The 20,124-nt window shown below is 41.2% G+C and overlaps 1 protein-coding gene across 3 annotated transcripts in view; it reads right to left on the reverse strand.

The window, feature by feature from the left end:
* The window catches only part of SLC2A9 (solute carrier family 2 member 9), a 106,527-nt gene that overhangs the window by 75,798 nt on the left and 10,605 nt on the right, over positions 1-20,124 (reverse strand). For all 3 annotated transcript variants that reach the window (XM_026034190.1, XM_026034191.1, XM_026034192.1), the window contains exons 2-5: positions 18,566-18,656; positions 13,844-13,929; positions 8,992-9,090; positions 2,823-2,983 (exon numbers count right to left, since the gene is read on the reverse strand). In XM_026034190.1, coding sequence (XP_025889975.1) covers positions 2,823-2,983; positions 8,992-9,090; positions 13,844-13,906 — 323 coding nt within the window. In that variant the 5' untranslated portion in view covers positions 13,907-13,929; positions 18,566-18,656. The remainder of the gene's footprint in view (positions 1-2,822; positions 2,984-8,991; positions 9,091-13,843; positions 13,930-18,565; positions 18,657-20,124) is intronic.

Raw genomic sequence — 20,124 nt, forward strand, 5'->3', positions numbered from 1 at the left:
CCTTAATGGAAGAGCCATTTGCTAAGTTAAAAATAAGTAAATCACAATTCACATTAGCTTCTCAGTCAAGACAGAGAATCCAACCATTAGCTAGACACAAATAGATCTAAACTTTAGGGATTTATTCTTTTTCTAATTTAGATAGTTTGAATATTGCAAACACTTGAGACTCCTTCCCTAAGGATTGTCCTTAACTTTTGGAAAAAAAAAAAAAAAAAAGATAATTAGTATCTTGTGATTTCAAAATGGTCACCTACTCTCATAGGTTCCTGCCCCAGCTTCCATAGAGCCCAGAGCAGTCCCAGGTACCTGCCCTCCACAACAGGGCTGTTTTTATTTAGAGATTAGAATTAATGATCTATAAAAAAGTGTTGCCTCAAAACTCAGAAATAGAAAGAATATAGAAGTTCAGAGCAGGGTTCAAGTATGATACCTTACTAAAACAAACACAGCAAACAAAGTCGGGGTTTAAATAGCTAGCTGTAAAAGTCAATTACAAGATGAACACTGATCATTATTTTAAATACAGTAGATCACTTCAGAATAAAAGGATCTGCAGCATTACTAGAATAATCCAGAAAAAAAATCCTTCAATCTCTTAAGACTCAAAACGGCTCATGGGGGTAGGCCTTACCCCTCTTTGCAGGCTCCTCCCTAACAGCATCCCTCAGGACACAGCACTTCAGGCTTACCACCTGAAACCACAGCTGCCCTTCAGCAGTAGAAGACAATTTAAATTAGTATTGAAATGGGACTTTTACTTATGTGAATAAAGGTTCTATTTGAAAGAAACAAATACCTTGTACCTCTCTGGAAATAAATAGAAATTGGTAATGCAAATCATTTTTGATAATTATGTTATTAATCGCACAGCAATGCGAGAGTGCCCTTTTCCCAGGGATACATTATTTCTGACTAATGTTGTTGATCTCCTTTCGTTCACTATTCTGCGTCAGCTGAAGTAGAGCACGTACCCAGAGCTCTTCAATCAACGCTTGAACAGTATTACAGTACAAGTATTTTACTGTTCTGTCAACATTTTCTGAGGATCTCTTCAACTACCGTACTGATGTGCCCGTCTGCTTTCCCAGACCAGACACACCAAACTTGAGAATCACACTCTGATGAACAACAGCCTGTACCCCAGGTCTGTCTGCAAGAGGTGTGAATCCTTCCAACCTCTAATCAAATACTCTGTACACTGCATGTGTAATAGAGCTTTTTCATGATTTTGCAGGAATAACCCAAGTAAATGGGACAGAGCCACCAAACTTTAAAGCTCTGCCTTGGAAATATGAAACATCACGCAGCAAAGTGGTATTCATACAGCTGATGTCAGCCCCAATTTAACAAACTTGCACACAAAGCCATTCCACTCCTCACCAAAAATTCAAATCTTCTCTGAACTCATTTTTACTTCATTTTTTAAACAAAGCACAGCCCATTCAGCAACACATTCAGGAATTAATCAGTATGAGTCAGGAATAGTTTCATATATTCAAGGGATGCATAAAAGCTAAATTGATGAATTGGCAGAAGAAGCTGCAAGACTGAAAGAGAAGTGACTGTGAAAAATATTTAAGAATTGCAGATCAAGTGGTAAAATTATGGGACAGAGTAAATTAATAAAAAATGTATAACAGATTCATAGAGGAGGCAATAAAGATTTACTGTGAGCATGAAATGGAAGTACCTTGAACCACATTGTTCGAGGTGATAAATGGGATATGGATGAATCTGGAGACAGTGAAGGAAGTAAAAAGAAAAAAAAAAAAATCTCTAAACAGGATTCAAGGGAGATGACAATTAGGCTTTGGAGAGCACAATGTAAAGTCAGTGACAAAAAAAAAAAAGTCAAAAAAAGTCAAGACAGAGAACACAAGCAATAACAGTGGAGGTGGATGCCTATATATTTGAATCTCTGATGACTTTACTCATTTATTTGATTGAACAGAAATAATCAACTAGTAAAGAATTTACAATTAAATACAAGCAAAATATGTGATAGTCTGTGAAGGTGCAAGTTACAATGGCTTTTTTGCTTCTTTTTTTAAAGCCTAAGAAGCACAGGGAAATTACAAACTTTGGAAAATTGGGTAAAACAAATTTGACGGAAAACATCTAGTTGCCACCTCCTGGGGAAATATAAACACATATGGACACAGACATTCCTAAAGTACAGGTTTAAATCCTGAAGTAAAGGATTTTCTATGGTTGAGATTTATCATTAGTCAAATATGGCTTTGCGTTGAGCGGGGAAGGAGACACTAAGAACATGGAAGCAAGAAACAGCAATTTCACCCTAGTCTACTTTTTTCAAACTTTGTTTTAAGTTGACACAAAGAAGGGAAAAAAAACAGCTTTTATTACCAAAAGATAACAAACGCTGTTGAGAAGTAAATGAGACATGTCGATTGCTTTATTTGTGTAGGGTGAGAAACTCAGCAGACTGATGGAATAAGAGTCTGCCAATCCTTCATGAAATCTTTTTTGTTTTATAGTATTTTTGTTTTGCACTTTTGACTATTTGACTTGCTTGTTACCTCAACCCACTGCCAATTTGGAACAAATGTCTCCTGCGAAGTCAGATGATCCATACTGAGATCAGAAGTACTAATTTTACTCTTACTTGAAATTTTTATAGTCTCAAAATGTTAACGTTTGGATTCAAACAGAGCTCTCCAGTTTTTTATTATGTTTTTGGTGGGTAAGGGGGGAAAGCAGTGGAGCAGTGGGATGAAAGGAAGTTATTGAAGGAAATAACAAAATGTTTGGAGAGACCAAGTAAGCAACTTCAGATAATAGTTTTCCAACACACTTACCGTCCAAAGAACTTCACAATTGGGGTGACAATGATGGCACCCACAAGACCACCAATGGCAAAAACAGAGACAGTTATAGACCAGAGGAGTGTCAGTGTGTTTTCCTCCATCGAGAAGCCGTATCTTCTTTGCCAAGTTTCATTGTAAAAACTCTTGATATACTGCAAACAAATATACAATAACACTTGTAAAAATAAATAAAAGCACTCTTTAAGAACACGATAAAAATAACACAAGAGGCAGTAGCCGCTTGCGGAAACGGCGGTCCTGACACTTGCTCCAAAAGGCAGAGCCTCACCTCTAGATGCAACTGCAAAACAGTTGACCTCTGGCCAAAGCACACACTTTTAAACATCAGCCAGTCAAAAACAGGGCGGACAAGAATGCCATAGGTAGACAGGAAAGCAGAAGAAACTTGTAAAAGACAGACTCCTATAAAGTAGGGGCAATACAATTCCTTTTTTTCAGCACAACATTCATGACAGCAGTGGCAGCCCTCCCATGAATACAAATGCAAACACCACAGCCTGAACACAGGCTAAAGCACATGACCAAGTCACTCGAGCTCAACAAATCCCTGCATCCCAGCTGCACTGTCCAGCCACGCACATGGTTAGACATCCTAGATTAATACTTTTTGTGGAAAGCTGCACTTTGCTGGGGAGAGGGAAAAATGGCTTAAACTGCATACCAGGCAGAAACTGGTGGCCCCAAGGTAAAGAAGGAGGGAGCTTATAGGAGGGAGCATCAAAAGTCATTAATTAAGGTATTTGAGAGAAGTTTAAAAGGAAGACTATCCCCAGGTATTTGTATGGGCACTTTCCACAATACAAGTAATATCCTTTGGTATCTCCTCTCTCTTCAACCTGCCCACTCCAGGTTCACTCCTCCATGCAAAAGGACCTTCCAAACCCCATCCTGCTGGGGCTACCCAATGGGAAAAGGGAGCCAAGCCCAAAGACAGCAGTAGAACATTGCTGTCATATTCAAATCTCAAAACTGCAATGACTCACAGATATATACAGGTAATAAAAGTATTTATAAGCATCCAGGAAAATAACTTATTTCTATTTTATACTTCAGTCCGGCTCTCAAATCCATTTGAAAATAAGCATCTTTTACTAGTCTGTATTTTTCAAAGGGAAAGGACTTTAAGAGTATAGCTAGTTCTTTAGTTTAAATATCAAGTGAATTGAAAACAGTTGGAGTTCATGTTCTGGAGGAAGAATGGAGGTTATGTCTATCCTTGAGTGGTATTTATGATACCGCAGCACCTGGCTGCCATACAAAAACTAGTCCCTACTAAGCCAAGCAATAAAAGATAAAATTGTGCCTTAAATTATTTACAACCAAAAAAAAAATCTATTACAGGAGGCAAGAAGAAAGAGCTTATAGCTGCTGTTTTGGTATGAATTGGGAAGCAGGAAAAAAAAATAGAAAAAGAAAAGGAAAAGACCCACAGCATCAGTTCAGGGGAGCTGGCTTTGGCATCCTGTTAAAGCTAAGAATCACAAGTTACTTCTATAAATAAGTTAAAACTTCTCCCCTTCAAATTTACATGAGTTTCATTTCATGAAGTTCAGGCTGCTAAACAAGGCAATCAGTTTCTTTCCCAGTGGTGAAAGATATATTAAACAAGAAATCAGACATCCAACATCCAGATGTGAGTTCTACAAAACAAGCTCCCTCTCAAGAAATGAAAACTTGAGATTAGGCTTTTCCCATTTTCTAATTCTTCAACTATTCCAAGACCTATGCTTTTTTCCTCATGGTGGCTTCATGTCCCTAAAAGCCCTCAGTAAGTGTTCTTCCAGAGCATCCTAGGAAAGTACAGGAGCCTCCTGAATTTTTGAGGAACTCCAATATATTCTTGTGGCATGAAGATTCTCTGTCACAAAAGTCAGCAAACAAAAAAAAATTTTTAATATATTATCCACTTCAATTCCTCCACAACTGAGACTATTTAAAAGAAGCTGAAGTGTGACATGTGGCCTCTACAGTAAGTTATTTTATCAGTCTTGAAAAAATATAAAAGTATTTTGGTCAGAAAATCCTGTGAAGCACATTTTTAAGAGAAAAAAACAGTCAACTTGGTGCTTGGTCTATTTAAAAGAACTCCACAGTAAAGTTTCAAAGGAATCTACCACTAAATCAAGTAACACATCCTCTTTTATACCAATACTCAGATTAAATTTAGATCACAGAATCATAGAATCCTTTAGGTTGGAAGGGGCCTTTAGAGATCATTTAGTCCAATCCCTCTGCGCACACAGAGTTGTCTAGAGCATGTGGCACAGGATGGCATCCAAGCGAGTTTTGAAGATCTCCAGAGAAGGAGACTCCACAACTTCTCTTGGCAACCTCTTCCAGTGCTCTATCACCCTCACTGTTCAGAAATCTTTCGTTAAGTTCCTGCGAAACTAGTGGTGCTGATAAACATGCTGATATCGCCCACAAATGGAAACTTATTAACACAAAGGTTTTGAGGTGTTGCACCTGAAAATAAAAATATAAAGTCCAATACTGAATTTTTGTGAAACTGTTTGGAATTTCCATTAGTTGTCTGAATAGAAATAAAATAATAATAAAATAAAATAATAATAAAAGGAAAAGAAAAGCCTTTTTTTTTTTCAAAAGTCTTATCTTTTAACCAAAATCTATAAGGAACTTTAGCTGACTGGTATTGGTATCTCATATTCTGTTCATTAACATAGCAGTGTGAGAGATGGAGACACAAGGGAGCTTTTCTTAGCTCTCTAAGTCATTTGCATCAAGGGAGAGGGGAACCTGTCTTTAGAGAAGAAAAATGACCTTGAGCTTGACCTGGAGTTACAAGCGCCACTCGCACACACTGATGATTGCCCAACTGCCTTCGTCAGCTACCCATCCCTGCAGCCGTGTTCCCAGAATCAAGTCTTCAAGGAATGCAGAAATGCAAACTCAAGCAGGAAGAGAGCAGTAACTGTGTAGCAACAAGCACCAGAGATTTCTCTTCCTGTACAAGGAACAAAGCGGATCCTGGTACTGTTGTTCTGCATACCCTGCTGAGCGTGGCCCATAGAATGAACTTTAAAAATGCAGCTCAGAAAAAGGTAACTTATATGCGCTCAAATTCATATTCACTCAAAATATTTTGCTTCCAAAGGTTCCCATATGTGTTTAATAAATTCTGATAGCACCTCACACTTAGCACACTTCACACTTAGCATACTTCACACTCGGTAGTTTTATAGACTATAAGTCTATAAAACTAACCAGCCAAAGGAACCTGCTAATTCTGGATTTCTCATATGATGGAGCACGGCACACATGTATGATCGGCCATTGCTCTTTCTCCCAAGAGGATAAGGGATAGATAAGGGCTGGAATGGGAAAGAATCCCTTTCCCCAACCCTGCGCCAGTTGGCAGAGCCAGGGCAGCTCCGCGCAGATCTCATGCTGTTTATTTCTCCCTGGCAAACAGGCAGAGCTTTGTCTGACACTCACTTCTCTGACGAAGTGACTGACACTAAGGAGAACACGGAGAGCTGCACGGGACTTCCCCCTTGCTTCAGGAGCCAGCACAGCCCCAAGCATAGAAAGGAATCGACCTCAGGAATTTCCAAATGCCATTCTTCAGAGTTTCACTCATAAACACACTTCTCCCACTGTAGCTTTGTGATAATGCTGAGGTTTTCACTTCCAGTATCCTGGAAACAGCCCACATTTGAGTCAACAGCCCCTACCAAACACTTTTTAAATTCCTCTCCTAGTCCCATACAGGGTCTCCTCTAAGGAGGAACTTAGTATTAGTGTAGGAACCTAGGAACTGGCAGGAACTTAGCTGAAGTACCAGGAGCAGAAGACATCCAGCACCCTGCACAGAGATACTCAGCACTACCAGTGCAGGCAGCATGTTGCACGTGACCACAAGTCAGTTCAAGTTAGTTGCCCAGCCAAGTTTCTTACTCCATCAGCCTACCACTTTTGGTAAATACTATATTTTCAATAGAGACAACACCTTTATAAAAGCTTATCTGCTTCTAAAATCAGCCCCTTTATGATCTTCCCTATGTCATTGCTGTTCCCAGACAATTATCTTGCAGCAGACATGGGACATTAACACAAACAGGGAAGACGATAAAAACCACTGCAGCAACTCACTAGACACATACCTGTCAATGATATGACCAAGGCCATCAATATAGCAACCAACTGCAGTACAAGAAAGGCTTCAAGTAAAAATGGAAAATGTTGGAAATATAACTAACCAGCATGCACAGAATTTTGCATTAAATGTTAAATTGCTATATGGCTTCACCTTTGACCTCCTCACTTGCACTTTTACTGCCACGATAATCACTATATGATTCACATCTAACCACCCACATGTTGCCAAGCAGCATTTCCTTTCATCCCTTCTCTTTTACTCCCGCAGAAAACAGCAGGAGAGCTCTGATTCCCAGGACAGTCCATTAAAAAAAGAGACCACTCTCACTGCCATAATGACAGCACTGACTTGGTGGAGGAAGGACACATACCACCAGTACCATCAATACATTTGATCTCAAAAATTCACTTCCTTCTAGTCCATGTTTATCTCCTGATGACTGCAGAGTGGAGTGATGCATAGGAACTGTCATACTATATTAGATAAACATCCAATCTGTCAGCGCTGTCTTTTCATTACCAAAGGAACTGAACATCAAGAAAATTCCCAGAACTACTAAGTACGTAATTATAACTTCCTTCAGGGCAGGTCCATTCATAATCCTCCCACCTGTCAATTTATCAAACACAATACATATATTAGTTGCAGTAAATAGTACTTGGAACACACTGAGGTAGAAGCCATCACTTCGGAGAAAGGCTGTTAGATGTTTATTATCTTGAAATACCCAAAACACAACAGGAATCCCAGGAACTTTGCCAGGAAGCAACCAGGCTGTTCCAGGTATCACAGAGCCTGGTGAGGTTTGGGGAAGGAGGGAGTTAAGGCAAATTAGTAGGTTGCGATATGGGGTACAGAGTACTTGTAAACATACTACTGATAACAAGGGAATAAATCTTTAGTATGCAGATAACAAGGAATGGAGTAATTTTCAGGAATACAGAAGTCCAAATGGATGCCCGTATGGCATAATTCTAAGAGTTGCAATCTGCCTTATGGATTCTGCAAAACAAGTGCTTGACTGCTGGAATTCTGACCAGGCAGCAAGCTCCTGCGTCCCCACCAAACCTCCACTGCTTACCCACTACAATACACGAAATATTTTTTTAATAAAATAAACTTCATTCATTTTGTGCATAATTATTTTATCCATTTTTAAGGTGGCCAAGGCATTCAGGTGGAAGTCTAGCCACATATTTTAATAAATGATGTCAATAAAAGAAGGAGCCAAAAAGATTTTTTTTTTTTATTTGAAAAGAATATTTTTTGAAATAGAATTTTAAGTGAGGTGTCAATAAAATGAATTACTTAAAAAAAAAAAGTATTGCTTGCAATTTCATTGCACTGCTTACTTGCATTGCACTTGGTTGAATTATGATGCTCTCTGGATGGCCAATGTGATCGCAAAACTTTCAGACTTGAAAGTTTTGAAAGCGAATCAATGAAAGCCAAGTAGTGCAGACTGATCTGGCAACACTCTGTTCCTCAGCCACTTTCCACGTGTCGCACCCAGCAGACGCTCAGTGCAGCAGCTTCACATGCACAACGAGACGAGGCATCCCCACGTAATGCAGAAGGGGAGGCTCACTGCTTAAGAGGAAGCCAGAGACATTATTTATAGTCCCTGGAGTGCAGGCATGAAGTGTTGTGCAACCCTCTGGTGCAGAGCAGTTTGGACAAGAGCTGCTGAATACGAGCACAGCCACTGAATATTCAGCAGTCAGATAGACATAGAAATACCTATGACACAAGAAGTATATAAGAAGATTTAGCATTAGTCTGGGCTCCAGGAGAGCAAAAAGGAGACACCGTGCACTCTTTCGGCTCAAAAGCAGCCTTTTAATCTCTTGTCAGATACTGAACTTATCTTAAAGCCCCGTAAGCAGCAGAAAGAACGCTTCCAACAAACAAAAGTTACAACAATTCAACCTCTCCTAGCACATTAAGAGGATTATATGGCAGAACGCTGCCCTCTACTGATGTTAAATTCCCGCTGTATCAGTCAGCACCGTCACTTACCACCGCAGGAGCGTTCACCACAGAGAGGTTGTAACCGTACAGAAAGGACGACCCAAAAGCACCAACTAGGGAGGCTACAATAAGACTGCCAGACCAATCCTGAAAAACATTGAAAAAAGATATAGCAATAGTTAGCATACTCTAAAACAACATACTATGAGTTTTAAAAGCTCCTTAAATTAACTTGCATAGCTCCTGCAGACAGATCCATCTCCTTGCTGAAGGATATAGGCTGAAACACTGTTTCTGCAAGTCAAGGAATAGGAAATTTCGAGTGACAGTCTCTTAATAAATATTCAGACGATAAAGGCATCAGAGAATATTTAAACTTCTTTTGATGTTACAGATTTCTGCTGCAAGTATCCCACAGTGCAAAGTAAAACGTTATAAAAGCACAGGCTTGCCAAAGAAAACTATTTGGCAACACAGTCACTAAAATGAATCAAGCAGTGACATGTGCTTGATGCAACAGGTTTCTGGGTAAAGTTTATTTAGGAGGAAACCAGTAGGACTGAATGCTCCCCAGTTTTATAAGCAGCACAGAAATCAAATATTTGTGACTAATAAATACATAAAATGATGTCTACAAGCTAGGTTTTGAAACCCAAATATAGATGTCTAACAGGAATTTGCAGCCACACAGTGTGGTGGAGATGCATTTGTCTTTTCCCCACACTGACACACCAGTAACCCTTGAATCAGCCTTTTCAGCTCTCCTCTCCTGCTACCCTACTTTGTTCTCCTCCTTTCTAGGATTTTTTGTTGTTGTTGAAATTGCTTAGATACTGCAGTTATAGCCAGCTGATTTGAAAAATTCTAGATTTCAGGATCATTTCTGTCCTCTCCAAGAAAACTTCTCACAACCCCGTTCTCCCACAGGATTAGAGGAAGCCGCAGAACAGACCAACACCATTTCCCAGCTCCAATATCTCCCAGGAATTCTGCAGTGGTTTTGTGGTTGGTTGGCTGTTGATGCTCTTTTGTAGATTTCAGAAGCCTTTCTTGACACCAGGGTACGTTACCATTGTGACTTTACTGTACACTTCTCTACCATTTTATGCCCCATTCCCCACTGAAGCCAGTGGGGAGACCAAGCACTCCCAGGCTCTTGGCACATGCCAGCATCCATGCAGGAACACTGTCACTGCTGGCTCGTGGGTTCACAGAGAAGTCAAGAGGGCTCACAAATACCCCCTGCACAACAGCTTAGTGTTCTTAACTTCTTCCACATGCTGTGGTCACTTTTTAAGAGATTATACAGTTCATTAGCCACCCTACTTCCAGGCAGGTCAAGAGGAATTTATACAGAGAGGGAAGCTTTATGTAGGAAATATATCCCACAGAGATCATCGCCTAAGCCAAATACAATTTCTTGTTATTAGTCAGCTTCTTAAAATGAGCCTGCCACACAGAGAAAGTACCACACTGTTACTTTGCTGATGAAGAACAGGAACATTGACACCAACCACTAGGCTTTAGCTTTTCCATGAGGAACATCTTGCACTGGGTGCTCTATGATGATAGCTCATCAGCCTCCAACTATGAAGCTCCCGGCACCTACAGGATTTACTGGTACTCTGAACTAATGACACTGAGCTGCTCTTCCAACACCTGGAGCTCTCCCGAAGCATTCCCAAAGGTTTGCTGAGAGCAAGCACAGAGATGCTGTGCAGCAGCATCTCTAAAGGGGTACTAGCCCCCAAAGCCAGTAACCTTAGGGGAAATAAATAAATAAATTTGGGCACATCATCTAGTGTTTATTTAAAACTTCAGCGAACACTTGCATCTTTCACCATTGGTACATGGCATGCACACGGGTTAACAGTGCAGTGAAAAACTGAAAAAGTGCTATCAAATTAGAAGATCCCGCACCTACTTTACCTTCAAGTGCTACAGGTAGCACATTTTGGAGTCACTTTAATCATAAGAACTTTTCAAGTGTACAGTCTACTGAAGAAAGCTCCACAAAAGCACAAGTTTTCTTGATTCAAAGTTCTACCGTGCACCACCTTCAGCTTTTCCATGACCTGTCCTCACGCACCACTTTAAATATTTGCTCAAGTTTGAGCAACACCAGATAAGAGACAAAAGCACAATGAAGCAAGAACTTCAGGGAGAAAAAAAAGAAAAAAAAGCCTCAAGTTGCTGTTCTGAAAAATATTCTCTGTGGTAACCAAAAAAAAAAAAAAAAAAAAAAAAAAAAAAAAAAATCTGTTTTAGAGTGACTAGGGGAAGAAGACGGAAAAAAAAAATATAGCCACACCTCCCGCTAAGGTGTTCCCTTATTTTAATGTCAGTAGTTGGCTCAGTTGTTGCTGCTGGCAGAGCGCAGGCAGGTGGGTGTGACTGTCGCCACAGCAATAACTATCCTTTAAGGAAACTTGTAAGCCAGTTCGGACAAAGACCTCCGGATACCTGACAACTCCTTGCCTGTGAAAGTCCATGTTTCTTTGGTTTTATGACGGCTCTCAGGGCATAGCGCTCCGATAGCTTGCAGAAATGCTTTTCCCTGTTTCCCTTTTTTCGGTCAGCATGCAACATAACATTTATGTTACCTAGCACGACTTTTAAGTTATCTTTTCAATAAGGAAAAAAAAAAAAAAGTGTCGAGTTGCATTTCAGCCCTTAAAACACCTTTCAGAGGAACGTACTTCAGATTAGTTGTTTAAAGTACAGTGTCCGGTTTCAAATTAAGCAAAACTGCCAAACCTGCCCGGGTCGGTGCTGGGAGCCCTGTGCTCTGACCGGGACACCGCTGCAGCCGCCTCCCCTCGCTCCGGGAGCGCTCCGGTCACCGCGGGAGCGCCCCGGTCACCGCGGGGCTCCTTCGGGCGCTGCTCCCGGGGCAGGACGGGGGGAAGCTCCGCGCCGTCCTCCGCGTGCCCAGGGTGGAGGAAACTCCGCGCCGTCCTCCGCGCGCCCTCCGCGCCATTTGCGCTTTTATTTTTAGCCCCGCCAGCACCGAAGGGGCGAGCGCTGCCCGCCCTGCCGGGACCGCCCGCAGCGCCCCCGGGGCCGCAGAGCCCCCCGACCCGCGTAACTCCCGCGGCCCCCTCGCCCTCCCGCCCGGCCCCGGGCCGCTACTCACGTTGCCGCCCGCCCGGCGCCCCCCCGGCAGCAGCGGCGGCCCCGGTGCCCGCTCCATGGCGCAGGCGTGCGGCGGGGCGGGCATCGGCACCGGGAGCGGGCGGCGAGCGAGCTGCCGCTTAAAGTAACGCCCGTGTCCGCGGGCTGCGGGTGGCGCCCGTGTCACCGTGCGCGTGGACCGAGCGGGACAGCCGGGGTTCCCTCCCTGTGGGTGCCCCTGCAAACCCCACCCGACCTCCTTGAGGTAACTGCTAACTAGGGAGCAATGACTCTGCCCACAAATTGCCAAAGCTGGAAGCAGAAGAGAGTGCAAGACCTCTAGGCATCCCCAAACCCACATCCAATGATCGTGTTAGCCACAGGGCATGTAGATGTTTCCTCTGCCTCAGGAGGTTGAGGTTTGACATACTTTCCCGTAACAGGTTGGGTTTGGCACCTGTGAAAGATAAAGCTTTCAGCTGTTACCTCTGGAGGTGCCTGTTTGCAAATGTGGGAATTCTGAATTGATAAGAGTTTCCCTTTCTGGTCAACAGTGACTCAGGGGAATATTGAGTGTGTTTGTCTGCAGTTGGTGTTGGTGTAAATCTGCTCTTTCTGCCTCTGCCGTAGGCTCCGAACCTGCCTGCTGCCTGAGAGCTCTCAGACACACAGAGTGATGCCACCGAGCGTGGCAAGCTCCAGGATGCAGAAAGTTTGAAGTGTCCTGGGCCTGGAGCAAGTCAAGCTGGCTTGGCTTGGGAGCCAAGCTTGGGAGCTCCAAGTATGAATTAGAAAGACAGATGCTGCTCAATGCAATTAGTGTACATAGTGAGAAATATCAGCATAGATACAGTATGTGGTCACCATCTATAATCCCTTTAAGTGGCCATCAGTAATGGAAGAGTCAAGTTAGGAAAAAAAAATCAAGCTCTGGGGTGTATTTGAGGGGGAAGAATGAGAGACCTCTGCTTTATGTGGTTCAATTTTAAATAAGCAACGTGCAAGTAGTTCACACTCAGATACAAATCATATGGCTTTGTATGATTACGGCATACCTGTAATGTAATGATTTGTAATGTAATGAATTAATGTATGCTTAAGGTGTTTCTCACCTAAGCACTCATGCTTTCGACTTTTTATGATCACAGACTACAGGAAGAGTTGCAGATAGTTAAAATGTGCTACTCTATACACCTCTCAAATATGAATCCTGGCAGCTCTCCCTTACTCAAGTCTCCCTGTTCCAGCTCACTCTCCTCGTACATGTCAGAGTGGGCAGTGGGTGGGGAAGAAAATATTCAGCTTTGCAAGTTCTTGTGGAACAATGGCACCAGGCACAAAGATGAGAGAGAAACGAAGCAGGGCTTCCTTTAGAAGGCATAAAAATCCTTGTCCAGAAGGTTTTATCCCTGACCTCAGCAATAGACTGTCTCCCATAAAAGGGAGGCTTTAAATCATGCCACAGTCACTTCATCCCAGCATACTTTGCCTGCAGGCAGTAGGTTTTTGGGTAGTTCAAAATCTGACATGCATATAGAGAGAAACATAGAAGGAGCTTAGAGACCTGTGGCGCAGACACGCAGCAAGACTATCAACAGCTCAAGTACCAAAAGGAGAAAGTAATATCAGTATTCCCGTGTTTATAAAGTCAGATATTAAACTGGTGTCGCTGTTATTCATTTAGGTTACAGATAGTTATTTTATGTCTCTAAATAGAAAGAAATGGCAATTTTCTTCCCAAATGGCAAATAAATGTGTTGACACAAAATTTGGGGAATTCACTCACCAATTTTTTCTTCACCACCTTATTTTCTTTCATCTCACCGTTGCTTTTCTGATTGTTCTCCATTCTGTCACCTTGTTAGTCAATAGCTGTGGAGGAAAAGAGGGAAACTTGTGGCATTTTGCTGATTTTTTTTTTCCTTTAATAAAAGAGTAAACTTGACCTAAGAAAAATTTGAAAAAGCCTGTGAAGAATTACATTCTTCACTAAAGCACAGGAAGCTCCATCTCCATATGAGGAGGAACTTCTTTACTGTGAGAGTGACAGAGCCCTGGCACAGGCTGCCCAGGGAGGCTGTGGAGTCTCCTTCTTGGAGGTCTTCAAAACCTGCCTGGATGCGGCCTGCGCCACATGCTCTAGATGACCCTGCTGGAGCAGGGGGGTTGGACTAGATGGTCTCTAGAAGTCCTTTCCAACCTCAACTATTCTGTGCTTCTGTGTGCTTCAAAAGTCTGAAGCTCATCCAGGAAGGCGTCCTTATTCACTGCAGAAGCAAACTGAAAAAATCAAAAGCAACCAAGAAAACACATTCTAGACATGGCCCTCCAAAGAGGGCTACGTGCCTTTTGGAGCAGGCATAGTAGTTCCTAGCACAGTGCAAAGCAGCGAATCAAGCAAATAAACTATGGTGTCAGGCCGTTGGATGAACATGCTTTGTTGCAATGGGATAAAGTCCTGAAATGGTAATGATAGATTCAATTTCAAACACAAGACATCTTATAGATTAGAGTCTAAAAGATAGTTAGGTATGGCAAATATGGATCATCTTGTCAACAAGAAAGTTGGGTTGGAAATCCTTTAGAGGCTAAGATACCCACAGCAGGTGTTTCTAAGAAGAAATCCTTTCTCACAGAAGAACTGACATTGGCAGTAACTGGGTCATCTCTTCAAACAGTGTCAAGACCTCAAGTTGAACGTTAGAAAAGCAGAAACTAGAGAGATGAAAGCACCCTACAGGCACCAAAATTAGAAAAATATCCATCCTCCCCCTCTGCCTCCCAGTAAAATCAATACTGATAACTTGCAAACAATTTCTTTCCCTCTGCTGCAAAGGGCTTCAGTGAATTCTTGCTAAACTGCTCTTCAGAAAGGGCCTTCAAGGTAAAAATTCCACTTTATCAGAGATTTTAGCAGAGGGACATCCACAGTCCCTCTGCTGTCCCTCAGCACATTTAACAAATTTGTCAAAATTAATCAATCGTACCAGCTCATTGTGGCACCCATGTGCTAGGCAGTATTCAGGCAAATAATTTGATTAGTGAAATGTTACATATTTGGCAGATCAAACTGCAACTTAAGAGTTTACAGGACAAACAGTGTATGGGGTGTAGCATTGAAATGGAAAGAGCAGAGTCTCAGTAAGAAACAAGGCTTTTAAAGAGCAAAAAAACAACCTCAGAGCAAAGCCACTAAAGCCACTTGCAAGGACAATTTGTATCATCTCCCTGCTCTCACCACATATTTTCTTTTTAAAGAGATGACTCTTCCTCTTGTTCTCTGAGTAGTCTTTAAAACTCATCATAATCTTTTTTTTTTTTTTTTGGATGTGGGGTGTGGGTTTAATAGTCGATAGTGCTCACTTGCAAACTGTGTCTCCCATGTTTCAGTTAAATGTAGATTTGTAGCTTTTTAAATCCACATTACTATCTCCAAAAATGAAATGCTGCTACATGTGGGACAGACGTCTTGTGTGTGTCGAATACAAGAATTCCGGTCCAAGGAGGGAGTATAAATGACTGAAATCTTGCATGGATTAATCAATGTTACTTATGCAATCGAACTGAGAAGGGGAGGGGGGAGACACTTAGAGGCTTGGAGCAAGGTGTTCCAATTGCTTGCCAAAGTCTGCAGAAGGAACATTTCACTTAGGGCAGTGCAAGTCTGAGACAGCCACTGTTGCTGCTGCTGGCCCTTTGCTGAAATGGGGAAAGAAGTGTGAGAGACTGGGGAGAAAGTGAGGTTCTTGTTGCTAGTATCGGGGAAGCTGCTTATGCTGTGGACTCAAAAGTGTAAGATTCATTATTTATTCTTTATCATGGGACATGACGCCCATCCACGGCCTAACTTACAAGTTAATCAAAAGGCAACCACAAAGGAAGACAGGGTCTTGTAAGTCAAGCCAGAGGCACCTTCCAATTAAACTTTGCAAACTAAAAGTTTGCTTACCTACTCAAGTTCATCTAACTGCACATAGGTTAATTAGTGGGAAAGTAATTTGGCCTTCCAGCCAGCTCCTGCAATTTGTTAGCCACAGCAAAGCAGAATGGGAGCATTATGCCTTGCAGCACAGACTGGACTAAGCAATGCGGAAATGTGCTGTAATCTAGTTGGGGTTTTGCACTTTTATGTGACTGTTGAATGACTACAAGATGTAGGAAAAATGAAAGCTATCAGAAAGCTATCTTGTTTACAAGGAGCAAATATTCAATGGAACAGTTTCAGAAGAACTCAGATTTTAAAAGTCATATTTGTTATATTAGATGTCAAATTTGCCCAGAGTATGATCACAAGGACTCACAGAAGCCAAGTATGGTTGAAGTTTGAAGGGACCTCTAGAGATCATCTAGTCCAACCCCCTTGCTCCAGCAGGGACACCCCGAGCACAAGGCACAGGGCGGCATCCAGGTGGGTTTGGAAGACCTCCAGAGAAGGAGACTCCACAACCTCTCCGGGGCAGCCTGTTCCAGCGCTCTGTCACCTTTTCCATAAAGGTATAGTTAAAGGCCACAGTTATTAAGAATTCCCCTAAAACTAAGAAGGGTAAAAAGTAGATGAAATAATTGAAATAGCACAACTATTTTTGTTGACAAACCTGAGCGTGAGGCCCTGCTTGGCCCTGTAGCCGGTTAGAGTCTACAGAGCCTATTTGCCCACTTGTCTGCGTGGGCCTGGCCTTGCATTGAGCAATCAGTTGCTCCTCCAAGAGCAATGGAGGCCATGTAAGTCGGCTTCAGGACATGTATTTGCAATTTGAAAGGTTCTAGGGACAAAAATTCCTCGCAATGGGCATACACATGTCCATCTCCAATGCACAAATGTATTATCTCTGTTAAAAGATGATGCCAGTGTCAACATGGCAGTAGTAGACACAGGGGAAATATGGAAATAGTCAAAAGAGTGGCTTCCAGCTGAAGAAATTCAATTGTAATTATAAACCAACACAGTCTCCCAGAGGTTGTAAAGGACCGCTTTGCAGTCCTCAGAGTAAACCTCTTTGAAGCACAGCATGTAGTATGATTGGGGGTATGACTGTTTTAAAGGGAGAAAAAAAAATAACCACAGGGAGACAACACCAGAATGATGTGTGAATTACGAAGTTTTGCAACAAATGTTACTGTAAAAACAACCCAGATAGACCTAGTAAGTCCTCCTGTGCCATAGCAGATGGATATATAATAATTAAATCTCACTTGACAAACATTTCTTTTTGGTAAAAATGCTTTTCCCTCCTCTCTCTACACCCTATCTCTGGTTTGAAAGGGCAAAATGATCCAACTTGAGTACTTTAGTTCCTTTTCCATCATACATGAAAGAGGTAGGCATTTCATAACACCTTTTTCATTTTAATTAAATCCTTATACTCTAGTAAAACTGGGTGGAGAAGAAAAGTTTTGAATCTTACTCTTGTTCTCAGTTTCTGTGCTTAAAGCTACTGTTGCTGCCTTCTTGCACTCAGCTGAAAGTCAAAATCCTCTTGGCTGGGCACTTGTGCCCTTCAGAAGGGGAGACAACCCCACAAGGAAAAGAACTTGAGCTCAGTACTTCCCTGTGCTTCCAGACAGATGCTGCTCTCAAAAGTCTGCAGAATGTACTTAAATGAAGGTGCTTCTGTGCCTGTACATGTACACTCTCACACAAATCTACCTTAGATTAATGAGAAGATTGGTTACTTAGAGCACCCATCTTGAAGATCATATGTAAAGTTTTTATGTCACCCAGATAAGGAATGCTTTATATTCTAGATCCTAAAAAATGACATAACTATCTGGTTAAAATAGATCTTCTTGAATTCCGTCATGAACTGAAAGGATTAATTTCTGCCCAGTACTTTTGTTAAACTAGGTGTATTCTAGTTCAAAGAAGACTCTGCAAGTCAACGCTTCCTACAGTGGTGGTGAGAAATGCCAAACTGTCCCCATATAGTAGTATTATTGTTGGGTTTAGGTATGGCAGGATCTTTGATGCAGATTCAAATTCTGGTGCCATTTAGTGTCCAGGAATGGTATCCTGCAACACCTCAACTTCCAGAAATACCTGTTCTCTTGAGTTATCTGTTGATATACTGTTGCAATATTTATATACCTCCTTTTTTTCCTCTATCTGCAACATTACTCCTAATGTATTTTTACAAGAAAATCAATATTTTATATTCCAATTTCAGTATTTCATACAGTTCACAATCTGATCTTTTCTATTGAGAAAGAGAAATATTCTATTTTAAAACAGAAAATTATTTTATGTAAACTGGAAAAAAACTAAAGCAATTTTTATTAGAAATTTATAAACAAGGATAAAAAGATTATCAGAGTTAAATACTCAGCTTCTTGCTAAACAGCTTTTATTTGATTAGCATGAGAAATTATTTGTTCACAGATACGGACTTCACAAAACTGGTTTACACTAAGATAAATCTTTCCCTCCTTCCCTGATTTGAACCCTTAAGGATGTTGCCAAGTTTGAGGAGTTGGTCCAAACTATCAACTGCAAATTCTAGGCATTACTCACCGCTTATCCAAAGTAGTCTTCGTTTTCAGTGTTATCTGAAGTTCATTGCAGTGCGGAAGCAAATTTAGGACTGGTACAGCTGCCCTCTTCTCTGAAATAGAGATGGCTAAATCACTGATTTATACTTAGAGCCAGTTTTAACTCTTTTATATGTTTTCAGGAGTAATTAATAATTAACTGTAATAGCTAATTATTGCAAGATGCTTCAGCCAGAATTCATGCCATATTTTTTTTTCTACCCAGTAGAAACAAACTGGCTTTATGATTAAAATAACATAAAATAAGTGTTTGTTTCAGTTGTTGCACAACTTGAAAAAGCTTTCCTTCCCACATTCAGATCAATAGACATTTGAAACGCAAGTGCCTAAGGCTAAGAATTACTTTCATATGCTCTCACCTGAATACAAGTGATCAAGTTCAACAACACCCACAGCATTCCATAATGATGTGTTGGGCCGCTACTCTTAAATATAAGATAAGGCATAGTATTTCTCAGGATTTATAATGTTTTGAAAGGTTGCAAGAAGACATACTGTACAGAAACAAAAATCACAGTAGCTCATAAAAAGATATTACTTGTCTGCTCTTCGGCATTGTGCCAGAGAGGAACTCCATATCAATATTAGCTTAACTGCTAAGGAAAACATGTGTCAGGATAAGGGTGTAGCAGTCCTGAACTTTGCATTTACTATCAGTTCCTTATATCCCAAAGCTAAATGAGGATAAGAGCATTTTAAGTATGAAAATATTCACTCCATTTTATTTTCTCTCTGCTGGTATACATACTGCTTACTCTGAGAATCGAGCATGTGTTGTTAGGCTCATCAGCATTTCCTCAAGGACCTTGGCAGTTAGTTTAAATGGATTGTCTGGATGCTTGTAGATATTAGCCCGTCCCGGATGCATTAGGTAGAGGCAGCTGTACAGAGGTCAGCTGGCAGAAATTTCAAATTTGGATTTTGGGTGGCACTTGTTTAGTATGCAGCATTTAGGTTATGATTGTTCCAACAGTTCCCGCAAACCACGCTCAAGCCTCAACTAAGCTGACAAAGGTGTGGACTTCTCATAAGATATTACCATCAAATCTGCTGCAGCTAAACATGAACATCCTTCTGCAGTTATAATATACTCATTAATAAAAAGATCATTTGGGGGAACAGGAAGGAACTCTTCATAAGATTACCTAGCATTTCACCTAAAAGTATTGCTAAAAATTATTTGTGACCAAGATCCTAGAATTAGCAGGACAGAGTCAAGTCTTCAATTTTTCCACCTTACTCTTCTGTAACACAAGCCTGATAGTGATTTTAACCTGTCCAGGAAGGAAGGAATAAGAAGATCTGTCTTCACACTCCAGAGAGAGAGAACAGATCGTGTCAAAAGAATCCCGTAACTTAGATTCAAGTGATGAGTGATACCAGGGCTACAAACATTTAATTTCCATCCTAATATAAAGGTAATATATAAACAATCTCTTTTTTGAACTGATTTTTTCACAACCTTTGAGACAATCCAAAGTGATTAGACAGTGCCAGTTCAGCAATCGAAAGAGGCAGTAA

This window comes from Nothoprocta perdicaria, unplaced genomic scaffold (genome assembly GCF_003342845.1).
Source record: "Nothoprocta perdicaria isolate Ctin4 unplaced genomic scaffold, notPer1 scaffold_14, whole genome shotgun sequence".
Taxonomy (NCBI): Eukaryota; Metazoa; Chordata; class Aves; order Tinamiformes; family Tinamidae; genus Nothoprocta; species Nothoprocta perdicaria.